General features: G+C 43.1%; 1 protein-coding gene across 3 annotated transcripts in view; it reads left to right on the forward strand.

The window, feature by feature from the left end:
- Window positions 1-24,459, forward strand: part of EED (embryonic ectoderm development) — a 33,892-nt gene extending 9,433 nt beyond the window's left edge. Inside the window, exons 3-12 of one of the 3 annotated variants that reach the window (XM_084842521.1) lie at window positions 6,477-6,569; window positions 7,416-7,481; window positions 9,852-9,977; window positions 10,088-10,169; window positions 11,573-11,664; window positions 11,954-12,087; window positions 12,757-12,862; window positions 13,160-13,229; window positions 22,784-22,857; window positions 24,119-24,459. In XM_084842521.1, the coding sequence (XP_084698647.1) occupies window positions 6,477-6,569; window positions 7,416-7,481; window positions 9,852-9,977; window positions 10,088-10,169; window positions 11,573-11,664; window positions 11,954-12,087; window positions 12,757-12,862; window positions 13,160-13,229; window positions 22,784-22,851 (837 nt within the window). In that variant the 3' untranslated portion in view covers window positions 22,852-22,857; window positions 24,119-24,459. Of the gene's footprint in view, window positions 1-6,476; window positions 6,570-7,415; window positions 7,482-9,851; window positions 9,978-10,087; window positions 10,170-11,572; window positions 11,665-11,953; window positions 12,088-12,756; window positions 12,863-13,159; window positions 13,319-22,783; window positions 22,858-24,118 lie in introns of all 3 variants that reach the window. The other 2 variants (XM_084842519.1, XM_084842520.1) reach the window with 2 other exon arrangements.
- The last annotated feature ends 1,554 nt before the right edge of the window (window positions 24,460-26,013 follow it).

A 26,013-nucleotide genomic window follows, 5' to 3' on the forward strand; every position in this document is an offset into this window, starting at 1 on the left:
TATTGAGTATGTGTACTTGAGGAGAATGGTAGTGGTGTATCTGTTGTTTTCCACTCATGTCAGAAGCAGCTTAAGTTGACTGAGATTTGGATATGAGCATAGGAAGCTGCTTTATGCTGAATGAGAACATACAGTCAGGGCCAGAAATATTGGAACAAGGATGACTGTTTTGGCAGTTGGCCTCTGTACACCACCACATTGAAGTTTCAAGGAAACACACCCAGATGGGAGTGAAGTCAGGACTTTCAGCTGTGATTGAAGGGGTTTAACAAAAGTGGGGCACTAACCATTCAGGAAGAACAGCCAGTGGCATACCCCCCCCCCATCATTACTTATGAAACTTATTTGTTTCATAAGTAATGAAACAAATGGCTGACAAGCAGCTGCATGGCCAGGTGTGGCCTGTTTCCTGGGTACCCCATGACCAATCAAGCAGATAAAAGGCCTGGAGGTGGTTCTGAGTGTTACATTTACATTTGGTAGCTGTTCACTGGAACTCCCAACATGAGGTCCAAAGAGGTGTCTATGCGAGTGAAGAAGGCCATCATTGAGCTGAGGAAACAAAATAAACCCATCAGAGAGATAGCAAAAACAGTGGGAGTGGCCAACATAACAGTTCGGAACATCTTGAAAAAGAAGGAATCAACTGGCAAGCTCAGCAACAGCAAAAGGCCTGGAAGACCACGGAAGACAACTCAAGTGGATGACTACAGAATTCTGCTCATGGTGAAGAGGAACCCTTTCACAACATCTAGCCAGGTCAAGAACGCTCTTGCGTAGGTAGACATGCCATTGTCAACATCCACAGTCAAGAGATGGCTTTATGGATGTAAAAACAGAGGCTTCACAACAAGGTGCAAACCACTGGTAATGCTCAAGAACAGACAGGCCGGATTAGCCATTGCCAGCAAACACCTAAAAAAGCCTGCCCAGTTCTGGAATAAGATTCTTTGGACTGATGAGACCAAGATTAACTTGTACCAGAATGATGGGAAGAGAAAAGTATGGAGAAGGAAAGGAACAGCTCATGATCCAAAGCATACCACATCATCTGTCAAACATGGTGGAGGCAGTGTTATGGCATGGGCATGTATGGCCGCCAATGGAACCGGGTCACTGCTGTTTATTGATGACCTGACTGCTGATAAAAGCGGCAGGATGAATTCTGAAGTGTATAGGGCTATAATTCCTGCTCAGATTCAACCGAATGCTTCCAAACTGATAGGACGCCGCTTCATATTGCAGATGGATAATGACCCAAAACATACAGCAAAAGCTACCCCAGAGTTTCTCCAGGCAAAGAAGTGGGATGTTCTTCAATGGCCAAGTCAGTCACCTGATCTCAGCCCAATAGAGCCTGCTTTTCACTTACTGAAGACAAGACTGAAGGCAGAAAGACCCACAAACAAGCAGCAACTGGAGGCAGCTGCAGTAAAGGCCTGGCAAAGCATCTCGAGGGAGGAAACTCAGCATTTGGTCATGTCCATGGGTTCCAGACTTCAGGCATTCACTGACTACAAAGGATTTTCCTCCAGGTATTAAAGGTGACCCTTAAGTTTGAAATGATGTTGGTTTGTTCCATTACTTATGAGCCAGCAATGATGGGTGTGTGTGTATGACACTGGCTGTCCTTCCTGAATGGTTAGTGCCCCACTTCTGTCAAGCCCCTTGAATTACAGCTGAAAGTCCTGACTTCGCTCCCATCTGGGTGTGTTTCCTTGAAACTTCAATGTGGTGGTGTACAAAGGCCAACTGCCAAAACAGTTATCGTTGTTCCGATATTTCTGGCCCTGACTGTATATCCCTCTATTATTTTTTTCTAGCCCAGTAGTGTGTATTCTGTGGAGTGGCTCTCCTCAGTCTCAGGTAGAGGCTTTTTTCTTTTTCCAGCCCTGCTACATGAGATTGTTTTAGCTGGCAATGTTGGGAATTTATGCTTGGGACCTTTATGCATGCAAAGCATATGACTACCCCAAAGTTTTTGCCTTTTTCCAAATGTAAATACCATTACAAGAGTAACTTATTTATTTTGACTAGGGCTGGTTATCAGTATGTCCATCATTTCCCTGAAACCTGACATGACATTTGGCATACTGGAAATGTCAAGCATATACAGTTGTTTTCCTCAGCCCCCACCACTCAACTTCCTAGCCTTCTGATTCATAAATTGGAATTGGACTAAGACTTACAGCATTGGATTAGGAGGTGCTTTGGGTTAGCTTTTTTTTCTTTCTGTTGCTGTTGCTATTTTCTACTTGATGCAACTGGTTGTTTAACCGTATTTTCTATGCCTACCCTAATTCTTGACCAAAATTTCAGTTGGTAACCCACTCCAGTATTCTTGCCAAGGAAACCCCATGGAACGTATCACAAGGCTAAAAGATATGACGCCGGAAGATGAGACCCTCAGGTCGGAAGGTGTCCAATATACCACTGGGGAAGAGCAGAGGGTATTTCCAAGTAGCGCCAGAAAGAACAAAGCGGCTGGGCCAAAGCCGAAAGGACACTCAGCTGTGGATGTGTCTGGTGGTGAAAAGAAAATCCGATGCTGTAAAGAACAATATTGTTTAGGAACCTGGAATGTCAGATCAATGAATCAAGGTAAGCTGGAGGTGGTCAAACATGAGATGGCAAGATTGAACATCGACATCTTGGGAATCAGCGAACTAAAATGGACAGGCATGGGCGAATTTAATTCAGGTGACCATCATATCTACTACTGTGGGCAAGAATCCCTTAGAAGAAATGGAGTAGCACTCATAGTCAAGAAAAGGGTGGGAAAAGCAGTACTGGGGTACAATCTTAAAAATGATAGAATGATCTCAGTACGAATCCAAGGCAAACCATTCAACATCACAGTAATTCAAGTCTATGCCCCAACCACTGAGGCCGAAGAAGCTGAGGTTGATCGGTTCTATGAAGACCTACAACACCTTCTAGAACTAACACCAAAAAAAGATGTCCTCTTCATCATAGGGGATTGGAAAGCTAAAGTAGGAAGTCAGGAAATCACCGGGATAACAGGCAGGCATGGCCTTGGTGTACAAAATGAAGCAGGACAAAGGCTAATAGAGTTTTGCCAAGAGAACACGCTGATCATAGCAAACACTTTTTTCCAACAGCACAAGAGGCGACTCTACACATGGACATCACCAGATGGTCAATATCGAAATCAGATTGATTATGTTCTTTGCAGCCAAAGATGGAGAAGCTCTATACAGTCAGTAAAAACAAGACCTGGAGCTGACTGTGGCTCAGATCATGAGCTTCTTGTTGCAAAATTTCAGCTTAAATTGAAGAACGTCAGGAAAACCACTAAACCATTCAGGTATGACCTAAATCATATCCCTTATGAATATACAGTGGAGGTGAGGAATAGATTTAAGAGATTAGACCTGATAGACAGAGTGCCTGAGGAACTATGGACAGAGGTCCGTAACATTGTTCAGGAGGCAGCAACGAAATCTGTCCCAAAGAAAAAGAAATGCAAGAAAGCCAAGTGGCTGTCTGATGAGGCTTTACAAGTGGCTGAGGAAAGAAGGGAAGCGAAAAGCAAGGGAGATAGGGGAAGATATATCCAACTGAATGCAGAGTTCCAGAGAATAGCAAGGAGAAACAAGAAGGCCTTCTTAAATGAACAATGCAAAGAAATCGAGGAAAACAACAGAATGGGAAAGACTAGAGATCTCTTCAAGAAAATTGGAGATCTCAAGGGAACGTTTTGTGCAAAGACAGGCATGATAAAGGACAAAGAAGGCAGGGACCTAACAGAAGCAGATGAGATTAAGAAGAGGTGGAAAGAATACACAGAAGAACTATACAGGAAAGATCTGAATATCCCTGATAGTCATGATAGTGCGGTCACTGAACGTGAGCCGGACATCCTTGAGAGTGAAATCAAGTGGGCCTTAGGAAGCATTAGTAACAACAAAGCTAGTGGAGATGACAATATTCCAGCTGAGCTATTTAAAATCCTAAAAGATGATGCTGTTAAAGTGCTGCATTCAATATGCTAACAAATCTGGAACACTCAACAGTGGCCACAAGACTGGAAAACGTCAGTTTACATGCCAGTTCCAAAGAAGGGCAATGCCAAAGAGTGTTCAAACTACCGCACAATTGCGCTCCTTTCACATGCCAGCAAGGTGATGCTCAAAATCCTACAAGCTAGGCTTCAGCAGTATGCGAACCGAGAACTACCGGAAGTACAAGCTGGGTTTAGAAGAGGCAGAGGAACTAGAGATCAAATCGCCAACATTCGCTGCATCATGGAGAAAGCAAGAGAATTCCAGAAAAACGTCGTATTTCTGCTTCATTGACTACGCTAAAGCCTTTGATTGTGTGGATCACAACAAACTGTGGCAAATTCTTAAAGTGATGGGAGTACCAGACCACCTTACCTGTCTCCTGAGAAACCTGTACGAGGGTCAAGAAGCAAGAACCAGACATGGAACAACCGAGTGGTTCAAAATTGGGAAAGGAGTACGACAAGACATATTGTCACCCTGCTTATTTAACTTATATGCAGAGTACATCATGAGAAACACCGGGTTGGATGAATCAGAGGTCGGAATTAAGATTGCTGGGAGAATTATCAACAACCTCCGATATGCAGACGATACCACCCTAATGGCAGAAAGTGAAGAGGATCTCAAGAGCCTCTTGTTGAGGGTGAAAGAGGAGAGTGCAAAAGCTGGTTTGAAACTCAACATTAAAAAAACGAAGATCATGGCATCTGGCCCTATCACTTCCTGGCATATAGAAGGGGAAGAAATGGAAGCAGTGACAGATTTTACTTTCTTGGGCTCCAAGATCACTGCAGACGGTGACTGTAGCCATGAAATTAAAAGACGCTTGCTCCTTGGGAGGAAAGCTATGGCAAACCTAGACAGCATAGTAAGAAGCAGAGACATCACCTTGCCGACAAAGGTCCGTCTAATCAAAGCTATGGTTTTCCCAGTAGTAATGTATGGCTGTGAGAGCTGGACTCTAAGGAAGGCTGAGCGCCGAAGAATTGATGCTTTCGAACTGTGGTGCTGGAGAAGACTCTTACAAGTCCCCTGGACTGCAAGGAGGTCAAATCAGTCCATCCTAAAGGAAATCAACCCTGACTGCTCATTGGAAGGACAGATACTGAAGCTGAAGCTCCAATATTTTGGCCACCTAATGCGAAGAGAAAACTCTCTGGAAAAGACCCTGATGCTGGGAAAGACTGAAGGCAAAAGGAGAAGGGGACGGCAGAGGATGAGATGGCTAGATAGCATCACCGATGCAATGAGTATGAACTTGAGCACACTCCGGGAGAGAGCGCAGGACAGGAAGGCCTGGCGTGCTATGGTCCATGGGGTCATGAAGAGTCGGACACGACTGAACGACTGAACAACAACAACAACAAGCACCATCTGAGTCTTCTGAGCATCATTTTTGCAAATACATTATGAATTTCAATTCTAACAACTGAATTGTCTAGATAGGGAACCCAATAGTAGGGTTGTCTCTCGGTTAATAATACGTAAGTCTCTAAGGTTTCGGGAACAGGACACTTCTCACGTTATGCTAGTGCAGACAAATAGCCTTGTCTTCATGTGGAATCGCATGTCATTGGTGACATAGGCATGCTGCCAAGAATGGCTTCCCCATACCACACAGGAGTACATTTACCTGTGGGATAGGAACATAGGAAGCTGTCTTATTCTGAGTCAGGCTATGGGTCCATCTAGCCCAGTATCGTTGATGCTGGCTGGCAGTGGCTCTCCGGGGTCTCAGTTGGGATTCCTTCTTAGCCCTGCCTGGAGATAGCGGGGATCAGACATGGGACCTTCTGCATGTAAAGCATGCGCTCAGCCACAGACCTGTGATCCCTCCCCATGTAGCACAGTTCTGCACCCATTGGCCGTTGCTGAGAGGGGCTGGAAAATGTGCTGCATGATGATATCGTAACACACTCTTCCAAAATGTCAGTGGCGAGAGAGAGAAGTCAACATTGTTGTTGTTCAGTTGTTCAGTCATGTCCGACTCTTCGTGACCCCATGGACCATAGCACGCCAGGCCCTCCTGTCCTCCGCTCTCTCCCGGAGTGTGCTCAAGTTCATATTCATTGCACCGGTAGCCATCTCATCCTCTGCGTCCCCTTCTCCTTTTGCCTTCGATCTTTCCCAGCATCAGGGTCTTTTCCAGGGAGTTTTCTCTTCACATTAGGCAGCCAAAATATTTGAGCTTCAGCTTCAGGATCTGTCCTTCCAATGAACAGTCAAGGTTGATGTCAAAATGAAGGGTTGATGTCAAAATGAAGTCAACGTGGGGATGCTCTTTTCAATAATATCCCCATATTGGCCATAACATGTAGTTTTGTTCTGGGAAAAAATCCTCAATCACGTGTAATAAACATATTAAGCAGTTTCAGCAAGAACATAAATGCACTCAACATTGGATAATTTTTGTGATTTGAATCTCAATTATGCCTTTTTGCTTTTCAGGAAGATCATAGTCAGCCATTGTTTGGTGTACAGTTTAATTGGCACAGCAAGGAAGGCGATCCCCTGGTGTTTGCCACTGTTGGCAGCAACAGAGTGAGTGGCATGTTAAAATTAATCTTACATTTCATTCTTTATCTGCTTTCTGGGATCTTGTTTTCTTTCCCTGATGTTACAAATGTTGGGATATAACTTGGGATTTTCCAAAAGGTATACAGCTCTTTTGATTCTGAATGCTGAATCCTGCAATTTGTGATGTGGTGGGATAGCATAGTACAAAGCTAGTCGTTGTTGCTGGCTCTAATCCTAGATTAGTGTATACATAAGGTGGGGAGGAGCACATGCAGCCAGAGATGTGTTTGAGAGTTTTTACTGAAGCTTATCACTCAATTGAACATTCAGGGTGGCTTTGAATGGAAAACCACTTTGCCTATTCCGCTAGGTGTAGCAAACATCTGGAATATTTCTCTGGCTACTTTTAAAAATACCCCTTGCCTAACAGCATATTCAAATGGCTTGCAAGTGAACTTTTTAAGCTGCTTGTGCTATGTGACTCATTTTAGCTCACTACCTGTCAGCAAAAATGTGCACGTACCATATTTGGACTTCATTCCTGCAGTAAATGAGCAGGGAAAGGAAGCACATGAACCGAAAGCCCACTCCCTATCTCCCCCATGGGCAAGTCTGCTCCTGAATAGGAGCACAGTAGTAAAGCCAGATTAACAGAGCATAAGACTTGAGCAGGCCTGGGGACAGTTTAAGCAAATTACTGCTGTGATAATATACTAGGAATTCTCATAGATGAAGCCAATTTTATGTCCCCACTCCCCTCCGTAGGAGTGAGAGTTAACTTGAGCAGTGTGGTGAATTTCATACATTGTGTGGAAAAGTTTAGCTATGGGAATTGGGAGCATTAATCTCTTGTGTTTTGTCCACCTCCAGGTTACGTTATATGAATGCCATTCCCAAGGAGAAATACGGTTATTGCAGTCCTACGTGGATGCCGATGTATCCTTTACTTACTATGTTTCTAGGATGGGTTTCAGAGAGGCTTCATAGCTCTCCCAATTTAATGAGGCTGTGGTGGAAGAGGCTTTTATCAAGACTTAACTTCACAAAGTAACCGAAACTAAACGATGCCCTTCTATTTTGGATCTTAGAGCTCACTGCACAGTGGCCCTTTCCAGGCCCAGTGGTTTGTCAGTTTTCTTTCTCCACTGACTGATCTCCTTCATCCCCTTCTTCTCACTCCCACATAAATGCAGCAGGGAGCAGCTCTTGGCTTTCTGCTTGCCCCTCAGTGAACCCTGACCACCTGGTTCCAAAGGGATTAGTGGCACAGCAGTTGTTTCCAGCCATGAGTTCGTAGGGTGGCCCTGAGCAAATCATGCTCTTTCACCCCATCCATAAGAATGGCCCATCTTATAATATGATGAAGAGTCTTGCTTTAGCTTTTGTGCATACTATCCACTTCTTTAGATGCATCTCATAATGTTTACTCCAAGGCTCTTTATATGCTTCAAGAAGAGCTGACAAATAATGAATTGTAGCAACACCCTTATTTAAAAATCTTCACAAACCATCCTTATTTATTTATTAACAGTTCTATACTGCCCAACAGCCAAAGCTCTCTGGGCGGTTCAGAAAAATTTAAATCACAAGTACAGCATAAAAACAATAATCTCTGTCTCAATCACATGTGTACAAGTTGCAGTTGTTTAATCTCCAAAATGCCTGCTGAGATAATTCTACCAGTCAGTGGATGAGAGTGAATACCTTATCAGGACTGTAAAAATAAAAAGTGGGCTAAATATTAAAATTTATATTTGTGATTGATTTTATATGAGATCTTAACCACTTTGGAACTTCTCCCCTCTATTGTCATTTCCTTCTCTAACTTTAACATGCCTTTATTTTATCTTGCCCCCTTAATTATTTCTTTGGTACTTCACTTTGTAATAACTTTAAAGCAGAAAGAGCTGGGCCACAAACCCATCTGGAGGAGCTGTGCCCACAGCTGGGTCTCTCCTGTTACTTGCTCTGGATAAGCAGAGTTCTTGCAAGCTGGCTCTGCCACTCTGTAAGAGGCAGTGGCACTCCTGTGTGCAAGTGGAGCTTTTTATCTCACCCCTGCTGCCTAGAAGGTAAAGTGCTATGTTTAGGCCATCTTGCCTACCCACCCTATGTGCTTCAAAGACAAGAAAGTGGAGGTATGAAATATAAACACGAGGGTATTAGAAAGGATTGAGGTTAGGGAAAAATGAGTTTATAGGAGGGTTGGAAGAAATCACTATCCCCTGTCATTGTGGCCTTGATTCCTCTGACTAGAACACTGAGAAAGCCTCTTTGCTAATCTCTGGTTTTGCACCTGAGTTGTATCTTTTTACCAGCACAGTGACTCCCATTGCCTCCAGGTTTTACCCATTCCCTTGACCATTGAAGATCACATGTGAGCCCCCCTGCTTTCCCTGGTCTCTCCCTGGAGCAGCTTCCCCAAGCCTGGTGTTTTCCAGAAGTTTTGGATCAACTTCCCCCAGCCCTAACCAGCTGTCAGGAGCGCCCTAGCGGCCTCTTTCAGTAGATTCCAATAGCCAACTCAAGACACAGACGAATGGATTCTTTTCAAGGCTTTAATCCTTTTACAACTTAATGACTCTTTCAGATGCTAATCACCAGCGACTAAGCAAGGAACAGCAGAGAAGCCTCTACTCCGAGTAGGCAGTTGATCCCCGTTTGAAGGAGAGTCACTTGAAGACCCTGAACTTATGGGCTAGGGAGAGATCCTCCCTCTTTCCCTTGGGTCCACGGGAGGCGGCCGTTGCTTGCGTGCCAAACGGGTGCTATACCTCCTTTCCGCGCCCTCCATCGCTCGTCGCTCCCTGCGTCTGCGTCAAGCGTCTAGGAAGCCCCGTTCCCACACTTTCTCACTGCTAGGATCACTATCTATCTCAGGAATGCCGGCAGGAGGAATCTCTGCCAGCTGCTGTGCCTGTGAGGGATGAGCTGGCTCCTCTCTCACGGATTGCTGATCCTCCTCAGAATCAGAACTGCTCTGGGGTTCTATCGGCTCAGTTTCCACCCTGACACCAGCATAGTAAATGGTCAGGAATCATGGTAGTTATAGTCAAGCTCTAGTATTTTCATGGCTGGTTGCCCTTTAACTATCCTTTGTCTTGTCTTTATTTTGGGTGCCAAATGCAAAATTACTCATGAAAATAATGTAAGGAACAAACTACACTCTCACTAAAAACAGCTACAGGTTTCTTGCAAGCCAGGAATGAATTTTCCAAACCAACACATTTTATGTAATATTTCAGTATTTGATGGGCAATGGGAAATTCCACCGTGGCATGTATAGTCCTTAATAGCACATTTCAGGCAGATGAAAACTTCTATACTTGTGCATGGACCTATGATAGCAATACAAGCCATCCCCTTCTGGCTGTGGCTGGATCAAGGGGCATTATTAGGATAATTAATCCCATTACAATGCAGTGCATAAAGGTGAGTTGATACAGGAAGAAAAATACTGTGCTTAAAAATGGCTGTAGCATTTTGATGCAAAATATAGAGAGACGTGGAAGGAATAACCTGATTTCTGAATTCTGTTGTAGCACTATGTGGGCCATGGCAATGCAATCAATGAATTGAAATTTCATCCCAGAGATCCAAATCTTCTCTTGTCAGTAAGCAAAGGTATGATTAATTGATTCCTTTTAAATGTTTAAGTATGATCTATTAGAGGGCTAGTTCTGTAATAACAGGAGGGGAGGGGGAAGGGCAGCACCAAAAATGTCCCCCAAATGTATGAAAGAGAAAACTCAATCTGGTGCCAGTTAGAGAATGTATTACAAAAAGTACTCTACCCAGCATGTTTCAACAAAACAGCTTTCAAGTACATGTAACAGCATTTTCTCATATTCTGTCCTCCCTACTCTTGTCTGATACTCCCTTTGTTTCACCACTGTCCAGCTCATCTTAGACATAACACTAAAGTTATCAGCTAAACCATAGTTTAGTGTTACTGGAATCAGCCTGGGCAAACCTTGGGCTCATGAACTCCCCCTTCCCTTCTCCTCCTCAGGCACAGCCATCTGGAGGAGCTTGGAAGCATCTTCTGTTTTTATGCTAACCACAGTTTGACATTACTTCCAGTAAGGACAAACGGTGGTTAAACTGTAGTTAAATCTTGGATTATAAGCGCCATGCATGGTATATATAGTATATATTTACAATTGTCTCTGGAAGACATTTTTGCTTTTTTAGTTTGTAGGAAACATGACTCCTGTTGTGAATAAAACAGATGGAAAGGTATAAAAAACATAATTCTGAAGAGAAACATTTCCCCCCCATTGTATTTTGTAGATAAATTGCAGTTACATTGCAGTTTCCTTGCAATCAGGCTGAAAGGGATTTAAATTAATTATAGCCTTCTGATTAGATTATATTTGACCAAGTGTCTGTTTAATGTAGTCATCTCATTGCTGACTAGCCATGGGTCTGGAATCCAACTCTCCAGGGTCTCGGGTAGAGATGTTTCCCAGTTCTACTGTATGGCCTATCCACTGCCAAGGATAAATACTCTTTCAAGGGTTCTGTTGTTGGGCTCCAGCCTCTCTCAGCCTATGTCCAAAAGAGAGGACATATTGGTTTACATTCCATATCTTGAGGGCCATCCTGTGATGGCAGGAGAGTTTGTAGAAATGTATGCTTAGATCAGAACACAGAATAGTAACAAAGTCAAATGTGGACTTCTCAAAGAACAAGAGGGAGTTTGATCTAACATCCAGTGGGTTAGAGCAAAGCGTTGCTAAATGTAATTTTTCATTGTTCCTTTCTGGATAACTGATACATTTCAAGATAACAGAGAGCTGTAAGAGAGAGACTGATGGTAGACAAACCTTCATAGGTTAATATGAAGCTATTTTCTTGGCTGCAAAGTTCCCAAATGTTGCTGCCATCCACAATGTACTTTGTGTATACGTTTTAGGGTGAAACACAAAGTTAATCATAATGTGTACTTTCTGGTAGATTATTAACATTAATTGTGAGATGCATATGGATGACACAATCTAACATGTCTATCTTTGTTTAACTAGATCATGCACTGAGATTGTGGAACATTCAGACAGACACTTTGGTTGCAATATTTGGAGGAGTAGAAGGGCACAGAGATGAAGTTTTAAGTGCTGTAAGTAGAAAACAGTTGGAACAGTTTGGAGAACTTCTGTTGCTCTCCACCCCCGTCAGTTCCCTCCCCAGCGCCTTCACTCCCTTCTTTGCCAAATTCAAAATTGCTTTTGCATGGAATCATAGAAGCAAGAGAAGCTCTGCAAAGCTTAATACACGTATCTATGCTTAATAATGTAACTTATTTGACTGTGTAATTTGGGGCTTTCAGTGTTGTCTTGGCCATTGTTTTGATTTCTATTTAATGTTGGATGAAAAACCTAAAGCTACTACATCATGTCTGTGTACAGGATTATGACCTGCTTGGTGAGAAAATCATGTCTTGTGGCATGGATCACTCCCTGAAACTCTGGCGGATCAATTCAAAGAGAATGATAAATGCCATCAAGGAGTCTTACGAGTATAATCCCAATAAAACCAACAGGTAAGGGCAGTCCTGATCCCAATGTGATGTTTCCCCCCACCCAGATACCTTCTTAGCTCTTTACTAAAAGATATATCACCATCATCTAAAACCAGCAAGTGGTTGGATCTAGAAATGAGATGGTCCCTAAATTGGTCTGAAACTTCTTTTTCACCACAGGTATAGACATTTGGCAGCACAATCCTATACATGTCAACTCAGAAGTACGTACTATTGAGTTCAGTGGGGCTTAGACTCCATTAAGTAGGTATAGGATTGCAGCATAAACGTCAGTATTCCACTTTCCCCATTTATACAGGACACATTTTACAATATTTAACAATGGATTTATTCTTATTTATTATTTGGATCTGTTTTATGGATTTATTTATAATTTGTTGATTTGTATGATACAATGTAAGTATGAGAGCTTTTTTACTGGTAATATGGTGCCATAATACCCTGAAGTTAGGGGTTTGGGGAGGGGAGGAAGGAGCACGCATCTTGTTTCTGAATTGACAAACCATAGATTGTCACATCTGAACTGGACCAATGACCTGCTGGGAAATTTTACATTGTTTAGCCTCTGTATGTTGTTGGCCACCATTGCATCCCCAAGTCGTTGTGCTGTGTGTCATTCCCTCCCCCCCACCCTTTGCTGATTGGATGTGTCAATTCTCTCCTCTGCAGGCCATTTGTTTCTCAAAAAATTCACTTTCCTGACTTCTCTACAAGAGACATACATAGGAATTATGTTGACTGTGTGCGATGGCTAGGAGATCTGATACTTTCCAAGGTACGATGCTTTCAGTTTTAAAAACAGTTTCGATTACATGGTTATGTTTTGATTACTATGAGAAGAATGTAAAGCTATTTAATTGATAGGGTAGGAAAATTTGGCAATTCAGTGGAATGACATCTTAAATATATTATTATTCTTTTATCCATGCATCATGTCACTTGCTTCTCCCCACAATAAAATACAACTGATTATCTGTGTTGAATGGTCCATATCCTACAAATACGAGTTGCAGTCAGGATATGCGGGAATGTTTTGTGGACTATATTGACACTTCTTTTCTTCTCTCCACAGTCCTGCGAAAATGCCATTGTATGCTGGAAACCTGGCAAAATGGAAGATGACATAGATAAAATTAAGCCCAGTGAGTCTAATGTGACTATTTTAGGGCGATTTGATTACAGTCAGTGCGATATTTGGTATATGAGGTTTTCAATGGATTTCTGGCAAAAGGTAAGGGCGAAGATGGGGGGATACAAGATAAGATTGGGCAAGAGTGTATAAAACAGTTCAGTGCATGAGTAGATTTCATAGTGGCAATGAGCCATCTTGGAGTACGTGGATGTTAATCAGGATTTAGTGGATGTTCTGTATGTGTGTACACACACTGAATGGAAAAATTGGGGTGAGTGCATCGAGTGAGAGAATCAGGTGTAGCATGTGAAGATACAGGAGCAGGAGAGAAGCGGAGGCTTAAGGGACTCAATGAGCTTCGTGTCCCTACAGATTGCCCAGTGAGGACTGGTGCTCTACAGTGTTCATTACTGTGGGTGCATTCGTATGGTTGTGGTGGGAGATTATCCAATCATCTACTGCATGTCATGGGTTGTAGGGTGGGTATGAAGCCCCCCCTCATGCCGGGTTCAGACAACCTGTGCTGCAGCTGGAGGGATGTTTTTACGTATTTTATTGCTGTAAGCCGCCTTGGGAGGGCTTCTTCCATGAAAGTCAGCAAAGGAATATTTTAAATAAATAAATAAATAAATAATGCGAATGGTGGTCATGCATGTGGCACGTGCGGGGGGAAAGCCATGATGGCTTCTTCCCCACTTCAATTGTCCGAACCCAGTTTGCGTGTTCTACTTAGTCTGTGAGAGTATCTGAGAGTGAGGAGCTGACCTGACACTGCTACTCATATTCTACAGTAAAGCATCCAACTTGTATGCTTTAAATAACTTAAACAAATTGCATGATTTTGCATAAGCTCATTCAGTTTACATGCTCTGTCTTAAACCTGACTGGAATTTAGGTTATTTTTGGCTAAGAGACGAGGGATTACAGGGGTCTGGATAAGAGGGGGCCGTAGAAGTAGAATGGACCCCATCTGCTTTGTACCAGATAGTTTGTGTTCAAATTCTGCAATAAAGAGTGCTAGAAGGTGGGATTTTAAAACAGAAAACATAAGGGTCTTTGAAGTTCAGTTTCTGCATGTGATTTCACAGAAGACCATTCTTGATAATGGAAGGATTTTGATGGTACACAGTGATGTTGCTTGGACATAATGCTAAACCGTTGTTTGGAACAAGGGTAGGGAACTGTATTTGGCCCAAGGACTGAATTGCCACCTGGGGAATCACCCAAAGGCTGCATTCCAGTAGTGGGCACGGCCAACAGAGCCCAAAGTAGGCACCATTCACATGTGCCAGTCACACACCAGCGTGAGTAGGGGGTGACATTTTCACTTGCATCATGGTGTGCGGTGGAGATGTTTAAACCTCCCTGTCCAGCTTGCTTGCTTGCTTTCTCTTCCTTCCTTCCTTCCTTCCTTCCTTCCTTCCTTCCTTCCTTTATTTATTACACTTATATCCCACATTTCTTCCATCATGGAACTCAAGGTGGCTACATGTGGTTCCCAAGTAGTCTCCCCTACAAGCACTGACCAGACCCAAACCTGCTTAGCTTCAGCAAAGTGGTGGCCTCATGTGCCTTCACTCTATGACCTGGGACCTATGCCCAGCTTGCCATAATGGGGATGAAAATTCCTGTTCAGCGCTGAAAAAGCTCTTGTCTGTGGTCAGCTGCTGACTGGAGATAAGAGCTTTTCCTTTCCTGGGGAGAGAGGGCAAGACTTGGGAAAGAATTGGGTGGGTTGGCTGTGGAACCCCCGTACACTGGATGTTCCCCTTGCTTGGTTTAGAGTTACAGGCACAAGCCTCAGGCTTGTGTATTCCTCTCATCCTCTGCCCTGGCCACAAGAAAGAGATAAGAGGTTTTCTGTGGCTCATCATTCTGTCTGAACCCAAAGCTGCGCTTAATCCTAACTATTGTTGATAGGGAAACAAGCCAGGATCATAAACCATGGTTTGAATTAGACCTGGTTCCCTAAACCTTAATTGAGACTAATCACAGTTTGTCTGGGTTCGGACATAAGTAATTGCAGTTAGTCAAAGCTTCTATATTTACCAGGAGCTTTAAAATCTGCTAGTGATTTTGGAAACATCTCTGGATATAAAATAAATAAACTTAAAACAGAGATTATTAGTTTAATTGTTGCTCAAGAAATTAAAGATTCCCTGAGTTTAGAGTGCAGAATGAAAAGGACAGATAAACCAGTGAGATACTTCGCCGTTTGAATATCTGCAGACTTGCATGACCTTTTTGATCTCAACTATGTGATCTTGATGAAATCTATTAATACAGATCTTTAAAAATGGTCAAAGTTGGGCATTTTTTGGTTAGGGTGCATAGCTGCAATAAAAATGAATACTCCTAGAATTTTGTTTATTTTTGAGAATGTTTTAATATTTCTAGGCCAATTCTGCAAAAATGACAAAATGTGATAATCGATTTTTATCTGGGAAAGTAAAAAGGCAAGAGTAGCTGTTGAAACATTAGAAAAACCCTATAAAGAAGGTGTCCTAATTTAAAGAGTCCTAATTTAATAAAGTACTATAATGCTACCAGTTGAAAAGTTATTGCTCAGTGTACAAAAGGATGTGGCTTGGTTTATTATAGAACAGTATTGTAGTAAAGTTCCATTACCGATTTTCCCATGGGTATAGCAGGAGAAAGTTGACTGATACAGGTACAACATCCAAATTGTTGTATTGAGGCTCTAATGGCAATTTGGCATAATCTTAAAAATATTCTATCACCCAATATATTCCTTATATCAACCTTTATCTTTAATGATAGTATTAAGATTGGGGGAGAAATAACAGCATGGAGAAAAAATGAAAGGAGTGGTGAGGTTTTTAGACATAATTAGTAATGGTAAGTGCAGACCATGTCATTATATTTTTCCTGATGGATCCATTCCATTTTAGTTCCAGTATCATCAAATTAATCAAAACAGACCATTATGCGAAATGTCTGAAACTCTGGATTCAGACTATCATGGGGGGGGGGGGGGAAGAAGCCATCATGGGTTCTCTCCGGACCCCCAGCATTCCACATGTGCACCTGTTGTGCAGTGTGTCCACCCTACAACACATGGGGGTTGTAGGGTGGGTATGACATCACCTCCACCATGCTCCAGGTTCTCATGACACACCAACCCATGCTGCAGCATGGATAATCATGTAAACAACAGGCGTACACCCAGGGGCGGGGGGAGAAGCCACAATGGGTTCTTTTCCCCCTGCAATTGTCTGAACACCCCCTCTAACGCCTTTTGAGAATTTGGTGTACCATAACAAGTCCTTAAAAGGAATATTGTCCAAGAAAGGCATATTATCGTTGACTTTAGATAAACAGAAAGGGAACGTAGGAAAAACTGCTAGGACACCCAATTGCAGGTCAAGGTTCAGTGTAAATGGATATGCTTTCTAAAGCGATTTGGTCAAAATCCGCATTTTCACAGAAATAAATTAGCTCTTTCCATGGTACATGCAGTGCTGTATTCCTCCACTTTTGCAGAGTAAACAGGAACTGAAGCTGCATTAGTTGGGGTGGGCTGGGCGAGTAGAAATGAATGTCATCAATTGCGTAGGTGCGAGGCAGCCAGTGAGGGCAGGTTTGCTCCCCCCCCTTCCTCCGTCGCATGTTCAATGAAGTGCAGTGGAGGACTTGCTTATAAGTACATGTTCATGACAGACCCCACATACACATTCATGAGGCAGGCAGCTGCCCGCTGCCCACAGACGGAGCAGAATGAGCAGGAGTGCAAGAGACACTGAGAGAAGAGAGCGCGGAGCTGGAGAGGAGGGAGAGCAACTAGCACGTTGTCTTTGATGTATATTACCTGCCCAATCAATAGGCTCCCCTCCCCCCCACGGGCTCAATGAAGTACTTCTGAGTACACGTTCATGAAAAGTATCTGCCCTGGCATCTGCCCTTTCTTAGCTATGCGGCTTCGAATCAACAGGCGTCCACCATTTCTTAGCTGTGCTCCTTCATAGCTGCGCAGTCTCAAAACAGGAGGGCTGGCTTCCTTCCCCACTTCCACACTTGGTCAATATTTAAAGTGAGAGGCAGCAACTGAGCCCACATTCGCAACAGCACAGTTTCAAAGCAGCAGGGCTGCTCCTGTACTCCGCAAAGTGGAATTGAAGGCAATGAGTTACCTCTGGGTAGACATGTTTACCCCTCTGCTCCCCCCCATGCAGCTTTCCCTTCTGCCAGTCAGCACCGCTTCCACCAGCAGCGCCGAAGCCAGCTGAGGTCACATGGACTCCCAAACAGCGCTGAAGTTGCTGTGATGGGAAAATCCAACACAAAATGAGTTTGAAAACAAAACAGATTTAGGGCAAGAAATGCCAAGCTAGCTACGGAGAGCGGCATGTGTCATCTGACATAATCGACTTGGGGGTGGAGTAGAACTAGAGTAAAAGCCCCATGTTGATAGGCCCAAGTATGGCAACCCCTCCACCCCTCTGGGCCTTGCTTCATCACCCTGCATTAATATAAAAGAGAACCATTACAAAATCATGTATCAATGCTAGTTGACTCCCCACATGTTGAATAAAATTTATGTTGATACCAACAATGTATGCTGGAGCTGTGGATCTCAGAAAGCTGATTTTAAGCATATGTGGTAAAGTTGCAAGTTTCTGGCAGGATGCATGTAATACAATTTCATGAATGGTACATGTGTCTATACCCTTAGATCCCCCGATAATTCTGTTAGGGCTCAATCCTAGATATGTTGGGTGGGGCATGCTGGGAGTTGTAGGACTGTTTTCTGTCTAACTGGTTCGGCAGCTACGGTCTCTCCTGGACAGGGATAGCTTGACCACGGTGGTACAGGCATTAGTAACCTCAAGACTGGATTACTGCAATGTGCTTTGTGTGGGGCTGCCCTTAAGGCTGGTCTGGAAGCTGGAGCTAGTGCAGAATGCAGCAGCTCGGCTGTTGTCGGGAGCTGCCCCTTTTCAGCGTGTAACTCCTTTCCTGAGGGAACTGCACTGGCTGTCTATTCGCTACCGGGCCAGGTTTAAGGTATTAGTTGTTGTTGTTCAGTCGTTCAGTCGTGTCCGACTCTTCGTGACCCCATGGACCATAGCACGCCAGGCCTTCCTGTCCTGCGCTCTCTCCCGGAGCGTGCTCAAGTTCATATTCATTGCATCCGTGATGCTATCTAGCCATCTCATCCTCTGCCATCCCCTTCTCCTTTTGCCTTCAGTCTTTCCCAGCATCAGGGTCTTTTCCAGGGAGTTTTCTCTTCGCATTAGGTGGCCAAAATATTGGAGCTTCAGTATCTGTCCTTCCAATGAGCAGTCAGGGTTGATTTCCTTTAGGATGGACTGATTTGACCTCCTTGCAGTCCAGGGGACTCGTAAGAGTCTTCTCCAGCACCACAGTTCAAAAGCATCAATTCTTTGGCGCTCAGCCTTCCTTATAGTCCAGCTCTCACAGCCATACATTACTACTGGGAAAACCATCGCTTTGATTACACGGACCTTTGTTGGCAAGGTGATGTCTCTGCTTCTTACTATGCTGTCTAGGTTTGCCATAGCTTTCCTCCCAAGGAGCAAGCATCTTTTAATTTCATGGCTACAGTCACCATCTGCGGTGATCTTGGAGCCCAAGAAAGTAAAATCTGTCACTGCTTCCATTTCTTACCCTTCTATATGCCAGGAAGTGATAGGGCCAGATGACATGATCTTAGTTTTTTTAATGTTGAGTTTCAAACCAGCTTTTGCACTCTCCTCTTTCACCCTCAACAAGAGGCTCTTGAGATCCTTTTCACTTTCTGCCATTAGGGATCGGAGGTTGTTGATCATTCTCCCGGCAATCTTAATTCCGACCTCTGATTCATCCAACCCGGCATTTCTCATGATGTACTCTGCATATAAGTTAAATAAGCAGGGTGACAATATGCAGCCTTGTCGTACTCCTTTCCCAATTTTGAACCAATTGGTTGTTCCATGTCTGGTTCTTACTGTTGCTTCTTGACCCTCGTACAGGTTTCTCAGGAGACAGGTAAGGTGATCTGGTACTCCCATCACTTTAAGAATTTGCCACAGTTTGTTGTGATCCACACAATCAAAGGCTTTAGCGTAGTCAATGAAGCAGAAATAGACGTTTTTCTGGAATTCTCTTGCTTTCTCCATGATGCAGCGAATGTTGGCGATTTGATCTCTAGTTCCTCTGCCTCTTCTAAACCCAGCTTGTACTTCCGGTAGTTCTCGGTTCGCATACTGCTGAAGCCTAGCTTGTAGGATTTTGAGCATCACCTTGCTGGCATGTGAAAGGAGCGCAATTGTGCGGTAGTTTGAACACTCTTTGGCGTTGCCCTTCTTTGGAATTGGAATGTAAACTGACCTTTTCCAGTCTTGTGGCCACTGTTGAGTGTTCCAGATTTGTTGGCATATTGAATGCAGCACTTTAACAGCATCATCTTTTAGGATTTTAAATAGCTCAGCTGGAATATTGTCATCTCCGCTAGCTTTGTTGTTACTAATGCTTCCTAAGGCCCACTTGACTTCACTCTCTAGGATGTCCGGCTCAAGTTCAGTGACCGCACTATCATGGCTATCAGGGACATTCAGATCTTTCCTGTATAGTTCTTCTGTGTATTCTTGCCACCTCTTCTTAATCTCATCTGCTTCTGTTAGGTCCCTGCCTTCTTTGTCCTTTATCATGCCCGTCTTTGCACAAAACGTACCCTTGAGATCTCCAATTTTCTTGAAGAGATCTCTAGTCTTTCCCATTCTGTTGTTTTCCTCGATTTCTTTGCATTGTTCATTTAAGAAGGCCTTCTTGTCTCTCCTTGCTATTCTCTGGAACTCTGCATTCAGTTGGGTATATCTTCCCCTTTCTCCCTAGCTTTTCGCTTCCCTTCTTTCGTGAGCTACTTGTAAAGCCTCATCAGACAGCCACTTGGCTTTCTTGCATTTCTTTTTCTTTGGGACGGATTTCGTTGCTGCCTCCTGAACAATGTTACGGACCTCCGTCCATAGTTCCTCAGGCACTCTGTCTATCAGGTCTAATCCCTGAAATCTATTCCTCACCTCCACTGTATATTCATAAGGGATATGATTTAGGTCATACCTGAACGGTTTAGTGGTTTTCCTGACGTTCTTCAATTTAAGCCGAAATTTTGCAAGAAGCAGCTCATGATCTGAGCCACAGTCAGCTCCAGGCCTTGTTTTTACTGACTGTATGGAGCTTCTCCATCTTTGGCTGCAAAGGACATAATCAATCTGATTTCGATATTGACCATCTGGTGACATCCATGTGTAGAGTCGCCTCTTGTGCTGTTGGAAAAGAGTGTTTGCTATGATCAGCATGTTCTCTTGGCAAAACTCTATTAGCTTTTGTCCTGCTTCATTTTGTACACCAAGGCCATGCCTGCCTGTTATCCCGGTGATTTCTTGACTTCCTACTTTAGCATTCCAATCCCCTATGATGAAGAGGACATCTTTTTTTGGTGTTAGTTCTAGAAGGTGTTGTAGGTCTTCATAGAACCGATCAACCTCAGCTTCTTCGGCCTCAGTGGTTGGGGCATAGACTTGAATTACTGTGATGTTGAATGGTTTGCCTTGGATTCGTACTGAGATCATTCTATCATTTTTAAGATTGTACCCCAGTCCTGCTTTTCCCACCCTTTTGTTGACTATGAGTGCTACTCCATTTCTTCTAAGGGATTCTTGCCCACAATAGTAGATATGATGGTCACCTGAATTAAATTCGCCCATGCCTGTCCATTTTAGTTCGCTGATTCCCAAGATGTCGATGTTCAATCTTGCCATCTCATGTTTGACCACCTCCAGCTTACCTTGATTCATTGATCTGACATTCCAGGTTCCTAAACAATAGTGTTCTTTACAGCATCGGATTTTCTTTTCACCGCCAGACACATCCACAGCTGAGTGTCCTTTCGGGTTTGGCCCAGCCGCTTCACTCTTTCTGGCGCTACTTGGAAATACCCTCTGCTCTTCCCCAGTAGCATATTGGACACCTTCCGACCTGAGGGTCTCATCTTCCGGCGTCATCTCTTTTAGCCTTGTGATACGTTCCATGGGGTTTTCTTGGCAAGAATACTGGAGTGGGTTGCCATTTCCTTCTCCAGTGGACCACATTTTGTCAGAACTCTCTGCCATGACCTGTCCGTCTTGGGTGGCCCTGCACGGCATAGCTTATGGCTTCCCTGAGTTACGCATTAGTACTAGTGTACAAAGCCTTAAACAACTTGGGACCAGGATACCTGAGAGAGCGCCTCCTTCCCTACCAACCTGCCCGATCACTGAGGTCATCAGAGGGCATGTTCCTGGTGGTTCCACATGGACCCATGGCCCGGTTGGAGTCCACCAGGAGAAGAGCCTTCAGTGTGGTGCCCCCCTTCCTGTGGAATTCCCTGCCTTTAGAGGTCAGGCAGGCATCAACATTGTGTTCTTTCCGGCACCTCCTGAAGACATTGTTCTTTCAAGAGGCCTTCCTTGCATGACCAGCCATGGGTTGTTGAATTCCACTTCATTGGGATTTGTCTTTTTGAAAATGTTTTAACTTTTTTAACTCTTTTAACCATTGTTTTATTCTTATGTTGTTCACCGCTCCGAAATCTTCTGATGAGGAGCGGTATATAAATATTGTAAATAAATAAATAATAAATAAATATGCATAGGATTGCACACTTAGAATATTTAGAGCAGTTTGCTTTAGATCAAAGAGAGTTAATTTGGAACATTAACCCTGCAAGAATTTTGGTAGATCAAAAGTGAAGAAGCAACTCAGTTCCTTCACTTACAGAATGGTTAATGAAAGTATGGAAAATTGCAGAACAGAATTTATAAGACTGAGAGACAGCAAACAAAAAATGGGGAAATGTAATATTAGCTAATCTGTTTCATTTCTTTTATGAAATTAAGGTACAATGTTGATATTGATAAGTACAAGAGCTTTTCCATGCTCTTGTAGTTATCAATACATGTCAATACCATGCTCTTGTAGTTGTGTCGTATTTTTATGATAGTTATGTAGATTTATTTTATTGTCTTGTGTGTGTGTGTGAGTCATATGTTAATATTTTTCTTACTGGCTGCATACAGTTCATGTTATGTTCAATATTAGATTTATAATGTACAATTTATATAAATACATTAAATTTTTAAAAAATATCATACAGAAGCTTCCTTGCAACCAGAGGTGGAGTGGGAAGGTCAAAAACCCAAAGCTCATTCACATAACATTAAACCATACTTTACCATTATGTCCGCTAAAGACCATTACCTCCAAAACTGAAGTGTGTAGTGTCTCATTTTGACCCTTTGATTCCTGTGATTATTAAAATGTAGAATATAGTGTGAATGAATTACTTGGTATAGGGATTAGAAGCCCCAAAGGTCCAACTTCCTTTACATGAGTTGTCTGTCTAGGGAAAGGTTTAGTCTTGAATCTGAGAAAACAAAAGGAAATAGTGATTATCGCAATACCTCTGTGCTGTGAACATGTGAAGTGTGATATTAAACAATCACTTTCAGCTCCCCTGAACCTTCCTGTGTTGTTTGGCTGCATGTATCTTCTCTTCTTTTCCAGATGCTGGCATTGGGCAATCAAGTTGGGAAACTCTATGTCTGGGACTTGGAAATAGAAGATCCTCATAAGGCTAAGTGAGTATTTGTGAATCCCTGACTTTGTTTTGCAGTTCTTGCTTGTAAGCACTATGGAGCAGACAGGGCTGCACCTTAATTTACCATAACATGTTATAATAAGGAAGCATAACACATACAGTTCACAAGTATTTTTGAACCCTTATGTTTGGATTACAACCTGCTGCCTTTAGTTCTTGTACTGTAGGGAGTGAACACTGTAAGAGGGGTGGGCTGGAGAAAAAATCCCAACAACTTAATTTGTGTATTGCACATTAACGTAAGGAGAATATACACACATTTCTGACAGATAAAAGTCACCACTAGGTGATTCTTCCTCTTAGTCACCTGTGACTAGGCTTTGGGCCATTATAGTAGGCAGAGTTCTTCTCTAAAGTGGTAAACCTCTGTCAGGACCATACCACTTCATCAGACACATAGGGGATTGCATGATGGAATGGCCTTCCATGCAAAAACACGTTTCTTGAATGTGGCCAACAAGCATATCAAGAAGAAGCCCAAGCTATATTTTCCCCTCATATGCTACTTTTCCATGTGGAGGGTTCAGAGAAGGGCAACAATCAGGGGAGTGGACACAAAGCCCTATCAGGAGAGACTGAAAGAACTGGGCATGTTTAGCCTTGAGAAGAGATGACTGAGGGGAGATATGATAGCACTGTTCAAGTACTTGAAAGGTTGTCACATTGAGGAAGGCCAGGATCTCTTCTCAATCATCCCAGAGTGCAGGACACAGAACAATGGGCTCAAGCTACAGAAAGCCAGATTCCGGCTGAACATCAGGAAAACCTTCCTGTTAGAGCAATATGACAATGGAACCCATTCCCAAGGGAGGTGGTAGGTTCTCCTACACTGGAGGCATTCAAGATGAGGCTGGACAGCCATCTGTCAGGGATGCTCTGACTTGGATTCCTGCACTGAGCAGGGGTTGGATTCGATGGTATTATAGGCCCCTTCCAACCCTACTATTCTATGATTTTATGAGTTGGGGTGGGGTACAGGGGAGCATTCAGTCATATAAGCCCCCTTCAGTCGAAGTGGAACAGCCCAAAAACAATTTTGTAGCTTCAATTAAATCTAGACCTTAGTATAGTTTGGGGGTGAGGAGAATAACTTTAATGCAAGGGAGTTTGAAAGGTAGGGTGGCGGGGGAGATGAACCTTGGACTGTCTTCGATGTTGCCCACTCTTGCTTAGTAATACTGTTATTTACATGAGGGTGAATGAAGAGAAATATGACTGTAACACTTAATCTCTTTTAATAGGTGTACAACTCTTACGCATCCAAAGTGTGCTGCTGCAATTCGACAAACCAGCTTTAGCAGAGACAGTAGTATCCTTATAGCCGTGTGTGACGATGCCAGTATCTGGCGCTGGGACAGGCTCCGATAAGTTACTTCTAGATAAGAATTATGATATTGCTTTTTGTGTCAAGATAATTAGCTAACCTGCTAGTACTGTAACTGCTTTCAGAGTAATCTCCCTCGCTCCTGTGATCATTTGAAATTAGCAATGTTTACATTCTGGTTTGGGTAGTATTGTCCTGTTCAGAAACTGCTGCTTTTTAATAAAAATATTTTTGTAAGTTTGGCTTATTGTCCATTTTAATTCAGTGTTCGTAGTCTATGATGTTTCTCTGGTGTGTGTTTGTGTGTGTGTGTGTGTGTGTGTACTTGCTACTTGCAGTAGCTTTGTGTTGTGAACTCTGTACATATGTGTTAAAACTGCACGCAGAGGTCTGTGTATGTGTTTGTGCATGTGTGCGCACCAATTCTGCTGGATGCAGAAAACAAAACGTTACTGGATGCAAGAGGCTACTTCCAGAGAATGTTGGCTTTGATTTTCAAAGTATCTGGTCCTTATTGCTATGAAGACATGCTCAAAAGCCGTGTGGCAATGCCCATCTGAACGTGGAGTCAGAGAGGGTGACTGAACAAGATTTGGGTTCCAGTTTCACATCCATGTATAACTCTTTGCCCTTCCCTACCAAAAGCAGGCTAAATTATGCAAAATGCAATAATGAAACTTGCATAATTTATATAGGTTACAGCATTCATCTTTCTTGCTGCAGAGTTTGAATTCTTGGGTGCAGACTTTTTTTTTACATGCATAAAACAGCCCCTTATTTCAAAGAGTATATTGATCTGGCTAGAATTTACGCAACACCACCCCAAAGACCTATACTAGGTTAAAATATTTCTTTGTAGCTGGAAACGAGCCACATTTAGTCAGAATAAGAGTTGCAAAGTGAAATGAGAGAATCTGTTGCACTGACTGCCATTAGTAAAATGAGCTGCTGTCGTGGTGTAGGACATCCTGGTATTTGAATAATTTATTTAGGATATTTTTATCTAGCTTTTGGGCCTATTTGTATCCATAATTTGGCTTCCAGTAACAGTATCAAGTATTAAAAACAGATTAAAACAATTAGAGCGCAATCCTATCGCCATCCAGTGCAAAGCGGGAGGAGCGGCAGCAGTGGCAATCTTTGCCTCCATACTTCTCCCACTCTTCATTTCAGCTAGATGGGCTTTTTCACCCATCTAGCTGAAGCGTTGGGGAGGGAAGGAGGTTGGGGAGGCTGGAGGATTTTTTGTAAGCTGGCCTCTCCAGTCCCCTCCCCTCCCTGCCCACAGGAACGCCCCCTTTACCTTCCCCCTGAGGTCGCTAGTGTGGTTCTTTCCATGTTGGAGGGGATGGGGAGCTCAGACTCCTGGGTTCGAAGTTAGAGCACTGACTCTGCCCTGAGATCCAGGAATGTGAACTATCCTATTGCCCCCCAGGCGCTGTCTAGGGACCATAGGATTGCTCTCTTAAAAACCTAAAATAAAATAGAAAATCGACAGCACAGGCAGAGCAGCAGAAAACAAAACTCAGTAGTTCCCAAACTTCCAAAATAAAACTCTTCATCCAGTATGTAAAATTTCAGGATGAAGGGCAGGCAGAGCCTCCATGGGGACCGACTCCCACAATTATTTATTTATTTCATTTCTACACTGCCCAATAGCCGAAGCTCTCTGGGCAGTTCACAAAAATTAAAACCAAAAAGTGCACAGTAAATATAAAAAACATTAAAGACACAATATAGCAATGTTATTGCCACCACTGTCCTGCCTTTCTACCCTCCTCTCCTCTGAAGAAAGTCAAACAAATAGATTTT

This window comes from Heloderma suspectum, chromosome 3 (assembly GCF_057233095.1).
Source record: "Heloderma suspectum isolate Gila_16-S chromosome 3, 16-S_ref, whole genome shotgun sequence".
Taxonomy (NCBI): Eukaryota; Metazoa; Chordata; class Lepidosauria; order Squamata; family Helodermatidae; genus Heloderma; species Heloderma suspectum.